Here is a 15,024-nt window from a genome sequence, read left to right as displayed (position 1 = left end):
CGGGCCGCTCCCCGCCTGAGCCGCTCGCTCTTCGGCGGCAGGTAAAGGCCCTCCGCCGCTGTGAGGAGTCTTTACCGGTTTGCAGCGTAATCCTCCCCCGGGAGAAGTCACGCACCACCTGGCCGCGTAGAACCAGGCTTTTGGGTAGCCGGTGCCCCGAAGGCTGCACCCCGCTGCGGGTGGTGTTTGTGGGTGCTGTGGTCCTGCCCGGCGGTTCGCGTTCGAGGGGAAGAGGGAAGTGATCGTGCCCCTGTACTCGGCACTGGTGAGGCCGCACCTCGAATACTGTGTTCAGTTTTGGGCCCCTCACTACAAGAAGGATGTTGAGATGTTGGAACGTGTCCAGAGAAGGGCAACGAGGCTGGTGAGGGGTCTGGAGAACAAGTCTGATGAGGAGCGGCTGAGGGAGCTGGGGTTGTTTAGCCTGGAGAAAAGGAGGCTGAGGGGAGACGTCATCGCTCTCTACAGCTCCCTGACAGGAGGCTGTAGCGAGGTGGGGGTCGGTCTCTTCTCCCAAGTAACTGGCGAAAGGACGAGAGGAAATGGCCTCAAGTTGCGCCAGGGGAGGTTTAGATTGGATGTAAGGAAAAATTTCTTTACTGAACGAGTGGTTAAACATTGGAACAGGCTGCCCAGGGAAGTGGTTGAGTCACCATCCCTGGAAGCATTTAAAAGACGGGTAGATGAGGTGCTTAGGGACATGGTTTAGTGGGCATGGGGGTGTTGGGTTGATGGTTGGACTCGATGATCTTGGAGGTCTCTTCAACCTTTATGATTCTAAGAGCTGGAGCCACGGATGGCGGGGTTAGACCTCTCGGGGGCTGTCACAGGCCGCGAAGGCGGTACGTCCTGGCTCAGCGGGGGTGGTTGTTTTGGGGTTCTTTTGCGGTAAGGCGCAAAAAAAAAAAGGTTAATTGTTCTCTGGGAACGTGGCTTTAAAGACAGAGACAGAAGAGCAAGAGGTGTTTAAAAAGTGACCTCTCAAAAAGCTGGAGGACTTCTGTTTAGGCTGAGGGAGCTTGTGAAGAGGACACTAATTCACTGCACGTTAATTAATAATGCAATGGAGAGCAAAGCAGGCTTAATCTAGGAATAAATCTTGACGATTCCCAAGGAAATATAAACTGTGGTTAATCCAATCAGTGCTGATTTTTAAAAGGACAGTTTAGACAAACACGTATCTGTGGTCATCTAGAATCTCCAGAGTCTTTGTGAGAGAGGAAGAAACTCTGGAGCTCTCTTGCAACAATGCGCTTATAGAAACAGGCTGGACTCTGGCTGTGAAGTATTTGAATGGCAACTTCCTATAGTAATTAATGAATAATAACTGTTGTTGACCAGCTTTACTGTGTAAACACATATTGAATTAGTTTGTATGTTTTCATTAAATGCATCTGCCCGAGGAGGTGGAACTCCTAATTCCAATGCTCAAGAGATCGGCCGTTTTCACACTCTCTTTCATTTTTGTCTGAGGTACGACCGTTCTTTGGTCTGTTAGTATTGATATCGGCAGAGCACTGAAATGATTTGGTAGAGGTCACTCTGCATGGCCATCTTTACATAGACCACACGTAGCTCCACGACTTCCTTGTTTATTTGCAGTGTCTTCATTTTTATTTAATGAACTTGCGTGTCAAATCTTATCTTTGCAGGTCATTCGACTAAAAAACTTGACACTTGTATTTACATTCAGCTAAGGTCCTAAAATTAACCTCTGATTCTTAGTCCAAATATAATTCTCTCAAAATTACTTTAGAGGACTTATTTGGTTAATATATGCAAAAAATTATGTAATTTCTTCTACGTACCTTTGCTCAAATCTTGTCCTTTCTACTATGTGTTATATGTGTTCTTGCTTGCTTTCCGTTACAGTTTCATTAAGAGGTATATGCCCTTTTAATAAGGCAACAACAATAAATGTTGTCTTTAATAAGACAACATTTTTTATATAGGTTGCTTAAACTTACACGTCAGAGGGGAAAATTGACATTTAAACATTTAACAATTGTTTATCATTTCATATTGTCGGAATATATGTTACTTCTGTATACTGTTTCTCATTTGATTTGATTACTCTATCTTTGACATTACCTAAGTGTACCTAAGTGCTAGATTTTAAACGTTTCTTTTTCTCCAATAGTCAGGACAAAGGATCTTTGTTTCTATAACATGGACACCATTAGAAGAAGGAAAAGTACGAGAACTGGTAACTTTTGTTATTAATGGCATTGTAAAGCATCAAGCTGTGCTCCTGGGTGTGGCTGAGCAGCCTCTGAAGAAGAAGGTAAATGTGTGCTTATTATGTGTCTTAATTCTATTACTTTGGCACAGCTGACACAGATATTGTTTTTATTAGTAGAAAATTCAATGAAGGAGAATTAAAAATTGATAAAAGATGCTGTCTGTGGGAATGCTCATTGTCTTCAAAATTTTTCAGCTGGATTGGAAAGTAGATAGATACTGGTGCATTACAGTTACAGAATAAAACTAAAACATGACCAAAAAAGCTGTTTTCAAGCCTGGAAATAACTTATGGTGAATTTTGGACTAGATGTTCTTTTCATAGTATTTTTAGACTTTGAATGAATACACTAGTAATGTTCATTCTTACACATAAAAATATGTAGAAAGTCACCATACTAACTTTTATTTATGGTTCTTTTTTCAGAAGAGTCTTTGGGATACTATAAAAAAGAAAAACTCTTCAGAAACATCTGCTTCAATAAAAGTTAAAAAAAGTAATTTGAAAATTAATAATGTTAATAAAACATTTCAAGTTTCCCAGAAGGTGGACAGAATTAGAAGCCCACTTGAGCCATGTGAAAATCAGAACACAATGCAAAAGAGTATACCCCCAGGAAATGACTCTCTCATTGGCTCAGAAAATAAATTGCCTGTATCTCCTATTGCACCAACGCTAGAGGAACATCGTAATGCTGTTTGCACACCACTTTCGATGAGAAGATCTACTACATTCTCAGATATTGCTGCCACTGTAAATGAGGAGTTACTGCCTGAAATAGACAGCTGTAACGTCAAGAAATTTGTTGATGAGCACAATGAATTAAAATCTGAAAGTGCATACAGTTCTACTGGATTAGCACAACTGCCAATTTCAAGCAATGAGGTAATTCTTAATTGTACGCTCTCACCAGTTTGCACTCCAGAACACTCAGCATCTGTGCCTGTTTTAAGTACAAGGAAAATTTTAAGTCCGGATTCTTTTGTAAATGACAGCTACCAAGTGGATATAGCTATAATAGAGCAGCCTGTTCCAATTCTGTCACCTGATCAATTTGTGAAAGACAGCTTGTCAGATAAGCAATCAAAGACTCCCAAACTTGAGGCAGCTTTAATATCGTCTACTACAGAGACTTATGTTGTGAAGAAATTCCTACCCTCAAAATGGAAAAGAAATGGAGACGCAGAGACAAAAACACCTGTTCGTATAGAACACAACTTAAATGAAGTCTTTGAGATGCATAATGTAGAATCACAGGTACTTCATTATGACAAACCCAAAGAAAATCACTTCAATTTTCCTTGTACAGAGGAACTTCAGACTTGCAATTCTTCTCAGAGAGACCAACCAAAAAAGTATCCAGTTCTTTCTGCCACTGTCATCAAAAATAAGCCTGAAGCTGCTGAAGAAAAAAGAATGGAAACCCTCCAGCCAAAATCTAAAAAATGCCTTAGTAAAGCAATAATGGGGTGTGCTAATGTGGTGCCAGTACATACAAAAGCAGAAATATCTAAACGCCTTCCAGTTATAGGTCCCATTTCAGCTGAAAATAAGCGTCACAATGACAAAGTAAATTCATCTCCTACTGGATCAACTTCTTTGTGTCGTAAGAGGAAAAGTGAAATATATGTAGGAAATAGTAGAGTTACAGCCCCAGTGTATGTGGAAGAAGTGGAAAGAAAAAGAACTCTAATGTCTAATGTGGACAATAAAACGCATACTACTACGAGACCATCAGCCTTCAAACCTGCAAACCAAGAGAGAGTAGGGCAGAGAAAGAAAGCTGGTGAGCAGTAGTATTTCCTTCATTTATCACTTTCTGAAAGATGCCTTTGATTATTAAATTTGTATAGCAAACTGAACTGTCTAGCAACAGTCAGCAATATTTCATATCTCTGAAATGTGAGCCTTTGCAATTTGTTAGATATCTGCATTTTAAAAACTTGAAAACTAAGTCAGAGTTTTGGTTACGTAACTGGCTTCAAATTTACTTTATGCTTTTGTAAACGTTGTTAATGACAGTAACAGGAAAAGTATCCGGCAGTTAACGAGCAGAGCCCTTGTTATGTAATTTGAATTTACTAGAAACTTACTCACTGCATGAGCTTTCTGTCATATATATACTTACCATTGTGAATATTTGACTCATTGCTGTTGTCATGTGTTTTCAAATATGTAGTTCCCAAGTCTCATTCACGCTGCCTGCTTTTTGCTGCCTGTAATTAGCCTGTTGTCAGCCTTGTGTACATCTTTCTGCCTTCATAGTTTGCCAATTCTTTGTTGCTTGAAGATCAGAAGAAGTTGGCTTCTTGTATTTCAATGTATCTTGGGTTTTCTAAATGTTCTGTTCCCAAATATGCTCTGGAATAGAAAAAGAATGAGGGTCTGTGACTGAAAGAAGCACTTAATTTGCAGAATATTCATGCAGCCTCTGCAGTATAACTAACAGGAAAAATTCATCATGGCTTTTGGATCAAAATAATATATGCTGCTTTCTTCAGTTCAAATGATCTGTTCTGTGATCTAGATTTGATTTGGGGCTTTCAGTAACACACTTTGATTTCAGGCTTTATTAAGATAGTCTACACAAAAACATAACACGCTAACAGTGTTAGTGTGCAGCAGGAGAAGCTGTGTTATCTGCCAGGTTATTTCTATTCAGCCATTAGGGTAAGGATAGATGGGTTGGACAAGGAAGTGTTCTGTGACCCCAAAATTACTTTGGTGTCTCTTAATCCTAGTTGTAAAACACAAAAATGATGACAGCTTTGAGTTATGTTCTTCATGACAATTTTTCTTGAGAAATAGAACCTGTTATTTTTTTTTGTTGCATAGGCATTGTCTCTAGGCTTCACAAAGAAAATTCATATTTCACTACTAAAAGTTAACTTTGAAATGTCCATCATTAATTTAATCCATTTGAGATCCAACTTTATTATTAAAAATTATCATAATTATTTAAAATTTATTAGAAGTGCATGAGAGATTGGAACGACTTCTTCACGTCTCTAGAAGTGAATGTTCTATGAAAAACTACTTCAGCTAAGCAGGAGAGTGCAACCTGGAATTTAGGATCTCTTTTTTTTTTGTTTCTGAAGTACCATCTTGTCAGGGGGTGTCAGGCTGCAGCAATAGTCCATCTGCAACAGCATACTTTTTTAACCCTTCGTTTGATGTCAAAATGATGTAACAAAACGATTGTGCTAAAAGTATGTATTTTTTACATGTTGAGGGTTCAGAAAGCCTAAATCTGCATTTTTCCCTTGTGTTTTATTTAAGTCCTTCTACTGCTGTGTGGTGGATAACACTTATTAGCTAGTGCCTTGATGCCTAAACTAACACAAGTCAGCCTGCTCTGAAATGAGTATCAATGTAGTATTCAATCTAACTGGGAAGAGGTGAGTCAAGCCCTAAAAAATCATACCTCTTAGCCCAGCTGCTTATAGAATACACTCTTTCACATGTTCTAATGAACATTTTTATGAATTAGCTTAGTGTTTCTAGCCATATGATAATGAGTTGCAAACAGTACATTTCCTTAGTGTATGGAGGAACTGTGAAATACAATAGCACTTACTTACTCTTAACTATTTTTCCCTTTTAATTGTAGTCAAATTGGTTTGCTTAACTTTTTCCATCAACAGGAGATTACTGGTATTTTGTATGGGTTCATGGGGAATTACTCTAGTTCTGTGCTTTATAAGTGATATAAACCTTAATACATTAACTTTCACTGACATACTTGTTGTTCATATTTGTGTGTTAATGCTTGTAGGTTCTTCACTTCAGAAAGCATCTAAAACTACTAACAGAATTAGTAAACCTATCCCTGGATTGGCTCAGTCTCACCTGACGTTTGTGAAACCACTGAAAACAGGTAGGCAAACTTCTGATACTTAATAAAACAGTATACACTGAACTGAACATCACAATTGCTGTACTGGTAGTGATTGGTAAGACCCAACTGGTTAGAGTTGAGATGAAATAGAATATTGTACCTACAACGAATCAATATTTAGTAGAAAAATATACGTAACCTTTCATGTTCTGTTTTGACTGCTCATAAGAAAATTGGTTGCAACACATGGCAAGCTGAAGGTAAATGTTACTTTCCTCTGGTTTTGCCTGTAAGTGTAAAAGCTACATTACAGATATGTTCCCAGCTGACTGACTGGTTATCAGTGAAATGCCTCTTCCATATCTGATAACATTTTAATACAACAACAGAATACCTAAGAACAGAAAACTTCTTACCAAAAAGATACTGATTTTGCAGAGCTAATAATACTAAGTTGATCTGATCAGAAAAATGCATCTATAAAATGGTTCTTCCTGGATGTAATCCAGCTCAACTTGGTTTTGCCCCAAGATGTGCATTGCAAACGGCCTGGATTCTAGAAATCTTGTCTTGTCTTTGTTCCAGTGCTTTAATAACTTAATCCATGTTTTGTGGCTGATCTGTAAGTCACTGAAGATTCTAACAATCTGCTTTTTTCTGCTATAGTGCTAAATGGAGTGTCAAACATTAATCCTTTCCACAATGAAATGTATATCGGTTATCAAGAACTGCAGACTTACTTTTTTTTTTTTAAGTCATCCCTAGGCACCCCATGCCTTTTGCTGCTAAAAATATGTTTTATGATGAACGTTGGAAGGAGAAGCAGCAACGAGGTTTCACCTGGTGGTTAAATTTTGTACTTACCCCTGATGACTTCAGTGTAAAAACAAACACCTCACAAGGTAAAAGTACAAGAATTTTCACATTGTCTCTTAATGTTCTTAAACATTATATAATGTACTTTATTAATATCAATGAATAGTAATACTAGCTTAACACTACTCCCAATTTGTCACTTTGGTTTGTGAAACATTAAGCTCTTAGATAAGGGTAGGTTTTTTTGGTTTTAATTTTTATGTATCACCTGTGTTTCCCATTTTAGGCTTTGACTTAATACTGTGATAATCATAAACCAAATATTTGGTAATGTGTTTCAGTGGTGGTTATGCTAGAAAATAATGGAATATGCTAAACCAAAAGCAGTTCTCACATTGGAGACAGCGCTGTCCATCTATAACCATCTAACCCTTTCCAGGGTCATATTTTTCCCTTGTGATAAGTGTGGATGGCACACTTGCTCACGCCAGGCACAGCATACCACACGCCTGAATGGGGAGTGTGCTCTGCAACAAGAAATACACACTGGAATGCGTGGCTGCGGCACTCCTCAGTGGGTGTTGAGTGGGGAATCCCCACCTGCTGAAAAACATTATAGCTGTCACTTTACTAAAATGATGGTAACATACTTTTTCCTCTATCTTTTAGCTTCAACCTAAAAAATTGAAGATGGTACGCTTGATCTTAAAACTGAATTCCTAGCACTGCTCGCTTATGAAATAAGCATTGTTATATTAAATATTTGACTAATACGCATGTAGTTGACAATATATGTTTAGTGCAGCAGCTGATAAGCTCCCTGAGGGATAAAATCATTAGTCAGAAGGAAAGTAACAAAATGTGAACTTAAGAAAAAAATAAATGAGGTGGGCAAAGCTACCTTATTTGAGATGTAAACGCATAGTTTTTGTGTGTGTTAAAACAGTAAATGCAGCTGCTCTTGTCTTGGGCGAAGAGAACCATCATAAAACCAGTGTTCCTAAAGCACCAACGAAAGATGAAGCATCTCTAAAAGCTTATACGGCTCATCGTAAGCTGAATAAGTTACGACGTGATGCTTGCCGTTTGTTTACATCTGAAACAATGGTTACAGCTATTAAGAAGCTGGAAGTTGAGATTGAAACTAGACGTTTACTAGTTCGTAGAGACAGACACCTCTGGAAAGATGTAGGTAAGAATACTAAAACTTTGCATCCTCTCTTTTCTTGTAAATAGAAAAAGGATTTATTCACACACTAAGTTGATTTAATCTAAAATTGGTTGATAGAAATATTTGCTGTAATATGAAATGTTCGCTGGATGTAATATTACAAGATGCTGTCTTGCAGGAGAAAGGCAGAAAGTCCTCAACTGGCTTTTATCTTACAACCCTTTGTGGCTGCGTATAGGTCTGGAGGTAAGGGCAGATTTAATGGTCTATAATCAAAGTTTAAAGGACATCTAGCATTTTTTTCTTTTTTTAGCAGGCAATGTTTTGGGTTTCTTTGTATTTTCTGTTTTACTAATTCATGTAGGTTCAGTTCAGTTATAGCATGTTTACATCTCTCTTAAATTATTACAACAGACTTCCTTTAGAAAAGTGCTTACCTTATTAAAAAGGAAAATATTTAATCAAGGAAAGTGGAAGTTAACTCCCTGACCAATAACACAAAAGCAGTTTCCTGTCAGTTTCACTCTTTACTAAACTGGAGAAAAATGTGGTTGTCTTAAAGAAGTTCCTGATTGGTTCTTCAGATGCAGGTGATCATATGTGTTTTGAAATGAGACTGCATCTTCTGAAATTTCCTTTGGTTTTATCCTTCAGTGACTGATTTGAAAAACTGGTTGATTTTTAGAGACTAATGACTTCAGAATTTCAGTAATGTACGTTATTAAAAAAAAACCTCACAGTATTTAAGGTAATTTTTAATGGTTCTGCTTTTTTCCCCTCCTTTCATATTAGACTGTTTATGGAGAACTGATAGCTTTGGAGAGTAATAGTGATGTTATGGGTTTAGCAATATTTATCCTTAATCGCTTGCTTTGGAACCCTGACATTGCAGCTGAATACAGACATCCCACTGTGCCTCACCTTTACCGAGAAGGTAACTACTACTTCCAAAAATAGGTTATTTTTAGCACTTAATTTTTGAACTATCACTTAATGGGTTCTATCTTTTTAGGTCATGAAGAAGCTTTGTCAAAATTCACACTGAAAAAATTGCTGTTGTTAGTTTGCTTTCTGGATTGTGCCAAACGGTCCAGAATGATTGACCATGACCCTTGCCTCTTTTGTAAGGATGCAGAGTTCAAGGTAAGAGAGCTGTGATTTGATGTCTCTCTCCAATATTGTCCTAAGACTCAACGTAGAAATTTTTTTTTTATCTGACTATGTACTTTTCTTTAACAAGTCTTGGCTGTTCAGCCTTTTGCATGAACATTCTCAACACATCATCTCATGGTCATGTAAAGGAATTCCCAAGAAAACTTTGAGGTGTTGGTCCTGTAGGAAGGACTCCATTATCTTGTGTTATCTGGCTTCCCTCTCTAAAGCTAAGCTTCTGCATCATTTTTAAATATCACTCTAGCATACTGCAGCTGATCTTAAACTGTAAGTCAGTTTGATGGCTTTTCTGTTTGTTTTTTTCCTGTTATTTTGCTGTGATAAGAAAGACTATGCAACATCTGTCATACAAAGGCATGACATATTTGATTAACAAATATGTTCAAATAAAAATCACTTTTCTTGGGTTTGTACTATGTAGACAGATAGACTGAGAAAAAAGTATTCCTGAATTTGGTGATGCTTTCAGTGACATGGTAGTGAGGTACAATGAAAACTAAAGCTGTGTGAACTGCCTAAAAATAAATTTTAAAAAAAATTAATAAATTTAAAAAAAATATATCATTTTAAGTATTAGGCAAGGAAATATGGAATGCAATTTGGGGGACAAGGGATGAAAATTGTATTCTGCTTGACAAATATTGCAGTATTAAGATTATCTTCCTTTTTTCCTTTTTTTTTTCTCTTCCCCACCCCCCCCAGGCTAGCAAAGACCTTCTGCTTGCATTTTCTCGGGATTTCCTGAGTGGTGAAGGTGACCTTTCCCGCCATCTTGGTTTCTTAGGATTACCTGTCAGTCATATTCAAACTCCACTTGATGAATTTGATTTTGCTGTAACAAATCTGGCTGTGGACTTACAATGTGGCATTCGTCTTGTGTGCGTTGATACAAAATTATTTTGAACTATTTATTTTCTTTTATATAATACTTAATATGAGCTCAGCTAAGGCATTAAACTGTGAAATTCCCTTTGTTAGGAGAACAATGGAACTTCTCACCAAAAACTGGAATCTTTCAGAACAACTGAGAGTTCCTGCAATAAGTCGTCTACAGAAGATGCATAATGTTGACATTGTTCTTAATGTCCTTAAAGAGCGAGGAATTCACTTGAAAGATGAAAGTGGTAAGGCCTAGAAATCAGGGTTATTCTAAGTGCATCGGAGGACTACTGCACACTTTAATTCCTTGTTTTATTTGATAGGTGCTTCAATTGACTCCAGGGATATTGTGGATAGACACAGAGAACGAACATTAGCACTCCTGTGGAAAATTGTGTTTGCCTTCCAGGTACTATTCAATTATTTATTTTGTTTGTTTGTTACTAGTTACAAATGAGTGGTGATAAAACCCCCAGTCTTTCAGGAGTATTTGTTGTCTGTGAAAGCCTCTACTAATCAAATTTTAGACTGTGAAATGATCCGCTTTGTATGTTCAAAGTGCCATGCAAATTTTACCTAGATCTGATAACTGTTCCCTAACAATATAGTTTAGATAACATTTTATCTGTACTTTTTCTTATACACACTCATACAAGTTTTTGGAAAAAAAAACTTAACTTTTGAGTTTATGCTGTATGCCAACAGAATTGATAATTAAAAGTAAAATAACGTTGGTTTCAAAATGCTGGTAAGCTCTCAGTAACTGAAAAGGACATTTTGAGGTTATGCTGATAGACAATTATAGCATAAGCTCTGAAGCTACAGCACTTCTACTTTTTTCCATTTGTCTGAAACAGTCAATTTGAAGAAATACTCTTGAAATAAGAATAAAGGTTTCTTAGGCATTACTTCAATGGCATTTCAAAGCTACTGGGAAAAAATTGGTAGAGAAAACAAAAATAGTTTTCTTAAGACTGTTTTAAGAGTTAACTCGGGTTGGATAGTCTTTTGAAAATACGTATCCAGCTGACAAATCCAGTTGGAAGGAACATAAAGTATGAAAGGTAAAAGGTTGGGGTGGAATTTCACCGAAGCAAGAATTTCAAAGACTATAGCCACAGAACTATCAGAAAGCCAGAAGAACATAATAAAAATCAAATGTAACTGTTTTCTTACTTAACTACTGTTACAGTATTGAGTAGTTACCCTCTTCCAGTTAGTTCTCCTGTACGCGTGTGTCACAGCTGCATTGCTTTTGGTTAAAGAAGTAATTTCAGTGAGCAGTGGCTTTACCCAAGCCCTGTGGATATGCTACTTGTTCTCCAAAACTTCTCACACCATCGCAACACCAGCTCACGTCCTCTCAGAATCCCTTAAATGAGGAGGAGTGGTACATGGACTCAGTAGAAATGCAGGCAAGACTCTGAAATTCTTGTTTCCTCTGAAAGTATGGTGAAATTACACAGGCTGTTTCAGGGAATTTCTGTATTTCCCCCAACTGTTAACTAATGAAGTAGCTGACACAGAACAGTGGGAGTGTGGGTTTAGGTTCTTTTATCTGAAGCAGTTGGTAGCAGACGCTGCCATCTATGCTGGCAAACCCAGGTTATCCACTACTGATTCAGTGTGGTAGCTACTGCTAAGTAGTGAGAGTAGTTTCTCCTTAAAATGCCGTATCTAAAGCCTCTGCATCCAGCTGCTATAAAGTATGTCGTGTCAGACTGTTGGGGACATAAATAAAATCTTTTTTCTTTCTTTCTTCCCAATAGGTAGATGTTTTTCTTAATGTGGAACAGTTAAAAGAAGAAATTGAGTTTTTAAAGAATGCACACAAAAGAAAAACACAATTGGGTGCTCTCAAGACTTTTCCAAATCGTCGTAGAGTACAAGAAGATAATAGTAGTAACTCCTCACCTCAAAGTTACAGTGAAAATGTGAAGCTGCTGATGGCGTGGATTAATGCTGTTTGTGGATTTTACAATATCAAGGTAAATAGTTTTGTGTACATTTCAGCAAATACATCCTTTGCTGTCACAAGAAGTCTTATTCTTTATAGAGCAGAATTTTTTCAAACTATCAAATATGTAGTAGCAGCCAATGGTAATTAATTTTAAATATCCGTCTGGAATTTGTTTAATCTGATTTGAAATAACCGTCTTCCTGTGAGTTTAGCTGCAGCTCTCCTTTTAAAGAAATTTGATCAAAAGGATCTCCCTTCCAGTTAGTCTTATGCATAAAAGTGCCTTTTAAAAATAGAACATTTTTGCTGGAATATGGGGTTGAGGTTTTTTTAATGAGCATTCATCCTAAAGGTATTTGTGCATAAAATTTTTACCATTTATAGGAACTGTGAGAATTAAACTAATGTTTGGGTTAAGGAGGATTACTCTTCTCAAAGAGATGTCTGTTTAGAAGGGACATGTTGTTTGTTCCTTCCAAGAAGAGAAGCCCTGTTCAGAGACTTGTCTCTGGTCAGAATACAGTCACACCTGCTATTTTTTCTGAAGGGCAAGATAGAGCACTTAAGACTGATGCAAGTTCAGAGCTTATTTCTGCACTGAATACCTAGTGTAAAGGTATCTGTAGAAGTTTCTTGGGAATCATTCTGTAGAAAGATTGCTTTCTTTTTCGTTTCTTAAATGTTTTACTTGCAGACTCACTGTATAGCGATTCACACATCTTTGTTTCTGGTTTCTCACAGATGTATGTCACTGTACAGTGAATGTTCAAAGGAAGCACTAGTTTCATAATTTTTTTTTTCCCAAAAAGAAAATTTGCACTTGGTCTCTTTCAGAGGTACAAGATAAATTCTATATCCAGTTTATACCAATTAACTAGTAACAAAAATTCAAGGAACTTGTATCTTACTGTATTTTGTTTAACAGGTGGAAAACTTCACAGTGTGTTTCTCAGATGGTAGAGTATTATGTCATTTGGTTCATCATTATCATCCATGTTATGTGCCTTTGGAAGCTGTGTGCCAACGTACAACTCAAACAGTAGAATGCTCAAGAACTCATACAGTGGGACTAAACTCTTCCTCCTCATCTTCTTCAGAGTCTGATACTTCTCTAAATGCTACGGAAGGAATGTTTGACCAAAGTGAGTTATCTGATGCAGAGAAATTCATGTTAATCTATTTCTTTTATGCACAATGTGATTTGACAAACATTTTCTCTTTGCAAATCTGTAACTGCCTCAGTCCTATACAAGGAACTCTTGGACAATGAAAGGAAAAACTTCCAGCTGATCAACGCTGCAGTTTCTGACCTTGGTGGAATACCAGCAATGATTCATCACTCAGACATGTCAAATACAATTCCTGATGAGAAGGTAAGATGCCTTTAGTGTTGATGTAAACATGTTCTGCTCTCCTGTGAGCATGTCCTGCTCTTCCATATAGCCCTTAACTTGCTGTGTTCTGTGTTTATATAGGTTGTTATTACCTACGTATCCTTTCTGTGTTCACGGCTTCTAGATCTTCGGCAAGAAACTCGAGCTGCTCGATTAATTCAGTCTGCTTGGAGGAATTACAGGCTGAAAAGGGAACTGAAACTTTCTCAGGTACTCCTTGTCTGTGCAATATTCATAGTTTCTACTTTGAGAAATACTAAATAAAGAATATAAATTCACTGTTTGGAGTATACAGGTTTATTAGAATAATACTGGCATTAAAATTGATGAGTACCATTTTTATTATCAAAATATATGTCCTTCTTTGTGTAATCTACTAAGAAACACTTCTGTTTAAGACTATTCTTAAATAATTACATTTGTTTAAAGGCTACTTTCTTTCTTTTATGGTCTGATTAGAGCATGCTACCATTTAAGCCCTTTTCCCAATATTTCAAATATAAAATAGTTGCACTGCTTCCTTAAAACAAAAAAGCAGTAGTTAATTTTTAATTCCTATTAATGTCTACAATATGAAAAGAGTAATTAAACTTCTGCATGGATTTAATATTTTTGTTCAGGAGCTAAACTTCACCAGTGTTTTGAGTTGAGTCGCATGACTTCTGGTATTTTGTTTCTTGCTTTTCTGGTAGTTATACCAGATCTTGTCATGGTTTTAAAGCTATGACACCATTAAGTTTGAGAAATGCCACCACTGTGTCTAACTGAGATTATATATTATTGGATGTTGGATCAGCGTTCAACTGAAATATTCTAAGAATCTGTGGTGTAGAAGGGGGAAGGGGTTATATTTATGTAGGTTTTTTTCATCAACAAGCCTAATTTTTATGAAATTGCTTTAGACAGTTATTTTGATACATCAAAAATTTGAGTGAAAATTCCAATCCTAACTGTTCAGTGGAAATTCACTCTTTGTAGGAAAGAGACAGAGCTGCTCGGATAATTCAAAAATCTGCAGTAAACTTCTTGTCTCGTCGATGCATCCTGAAGAAAGTGAATGCAGCAATTTTCATCCAGAAGCACTGGAGAAGATACTTAGCCAGGATGATTTTTTTAAATCTGAAAAAGACAAAACTAGAAGAAGCCAGAAGTAAATCTGCCACAGTCATTCAGGTAATACAATCTAAAGTGAGATTACAGAGCAAGGAAACCCTCTGAAACATTTAAGAAAAAGGCTTGCTCAGGGTCATTTGTTCTGCTTGCAGCAACTGATGTCTTCATGAAAATGTAATACTTCCCTACCCACCCCTTTGGATATGTTTTGGTAACTTTCTCTCTTCAGAGAGAAATGATAATGTGCTAGTAAATAAAAAAATTAGTGAATATTTTGGTATACCACAAACATTAAAACACTGGGCCTTAAACCAGTCAGTGTAAGGACTGATCAGATTCTGTTGGCTTGCCTCTTTTCAGCTGCTGAACATTACTGAAGAAGCTTTAAAAAAAATAAAAATTACTCTTAGTGTTATGACACCTGCAGTGGGCACGTTC

General features: G+C 37.0%; 1 protein-coding gene across 1 annotated transcript in view; it reads left to right on the top strand.

Moving 5' to 3' along the window:
* Positions 1–796: 796 nt before the first annotated feature.
* The window catches only part of ASPM (asp (abnormal spindle) homolog, microcephaly associated (Drosophila)), a 30,221-nt gene continuing 15,993 nt past the window's right edge, over positions 797–15,024 (top strand). Inside the window, exons 1-18 of the mRNA XM_009326171.1 lie at positions 797–842; positions 1,371–1,489; positions 2,141–2,284; positions 2,669–4,028; positions 6,018–6,119; positions 6,836–6,982; positions 7,843–8,088; positions 8,246–8,313; positions 8,860–9,001; positions 9,080–9,210; positions 9,943–10,118; positions 10,219–10,364; positions 10,443–10,528; positions 11,889–12,107; positions 13,005–13,221; positions 13,322–13,452; positions 13,555–13,683; positions 14,452–14,646. Coding sequence (XP_009324446.1) covers positions 797–842; positions 1,371–1,489; positions 2,141–2,284; positions 2,669–4,028; positions 6,018–6,119; positions 6,836–6,982; positions 7,843–8,088; positions 8,246–8,313; positions 8,860–9,001; positions 9,080–9,210; positions 9,943–10,118; positions 10,219–10,364; positions 10,443–10,528; positions 11,889–12,107; positions 13,005–13,221; positions 13,322–13,452; positions 13,555–13,683; positions 14,452–14,646 — 3,804 coding nt within the window. The remainder of the gene's footprint in view (positions 843–1,370; positions 1,490–2,140; positions 2,285–2,668; positions 4,029–6,017; positions 6,120–6,835; positions 6,983–7,842; positions 8,089–8,245; positions 8,314–8,859; positions 9,002–9,079; positions 9,211–9,942; positions 10,119–10,218; positions 10,365–10,442; positions 10,529–11,888; positions 12,108–13,004; positions 13,222–13,321; positions 13,453–13,554; positions 13,684–14,451; positions 14,647–15,024) is intronic.

Source organism: Pygoscelis adeliae, unplaced genomic scaffold (assembly GCF_000699105.1).
Source record: "Pygoscelis adeliae isolate BGI_AS28 unplaced genomic scaffold, ASM69910v1 Scaffold256, whole genome shotgun sequence".
NCBI lineage: Eukaryota > Metazoa > Chordata > Aves > Sphenisciformes > Spheniscidae > Pygoscelis > Pygoscelis adeliae.
Note: the sequence above shows the minus strand (reverse complement) of the source record. Positions and strands in the feature narration are given on the sequence as shown.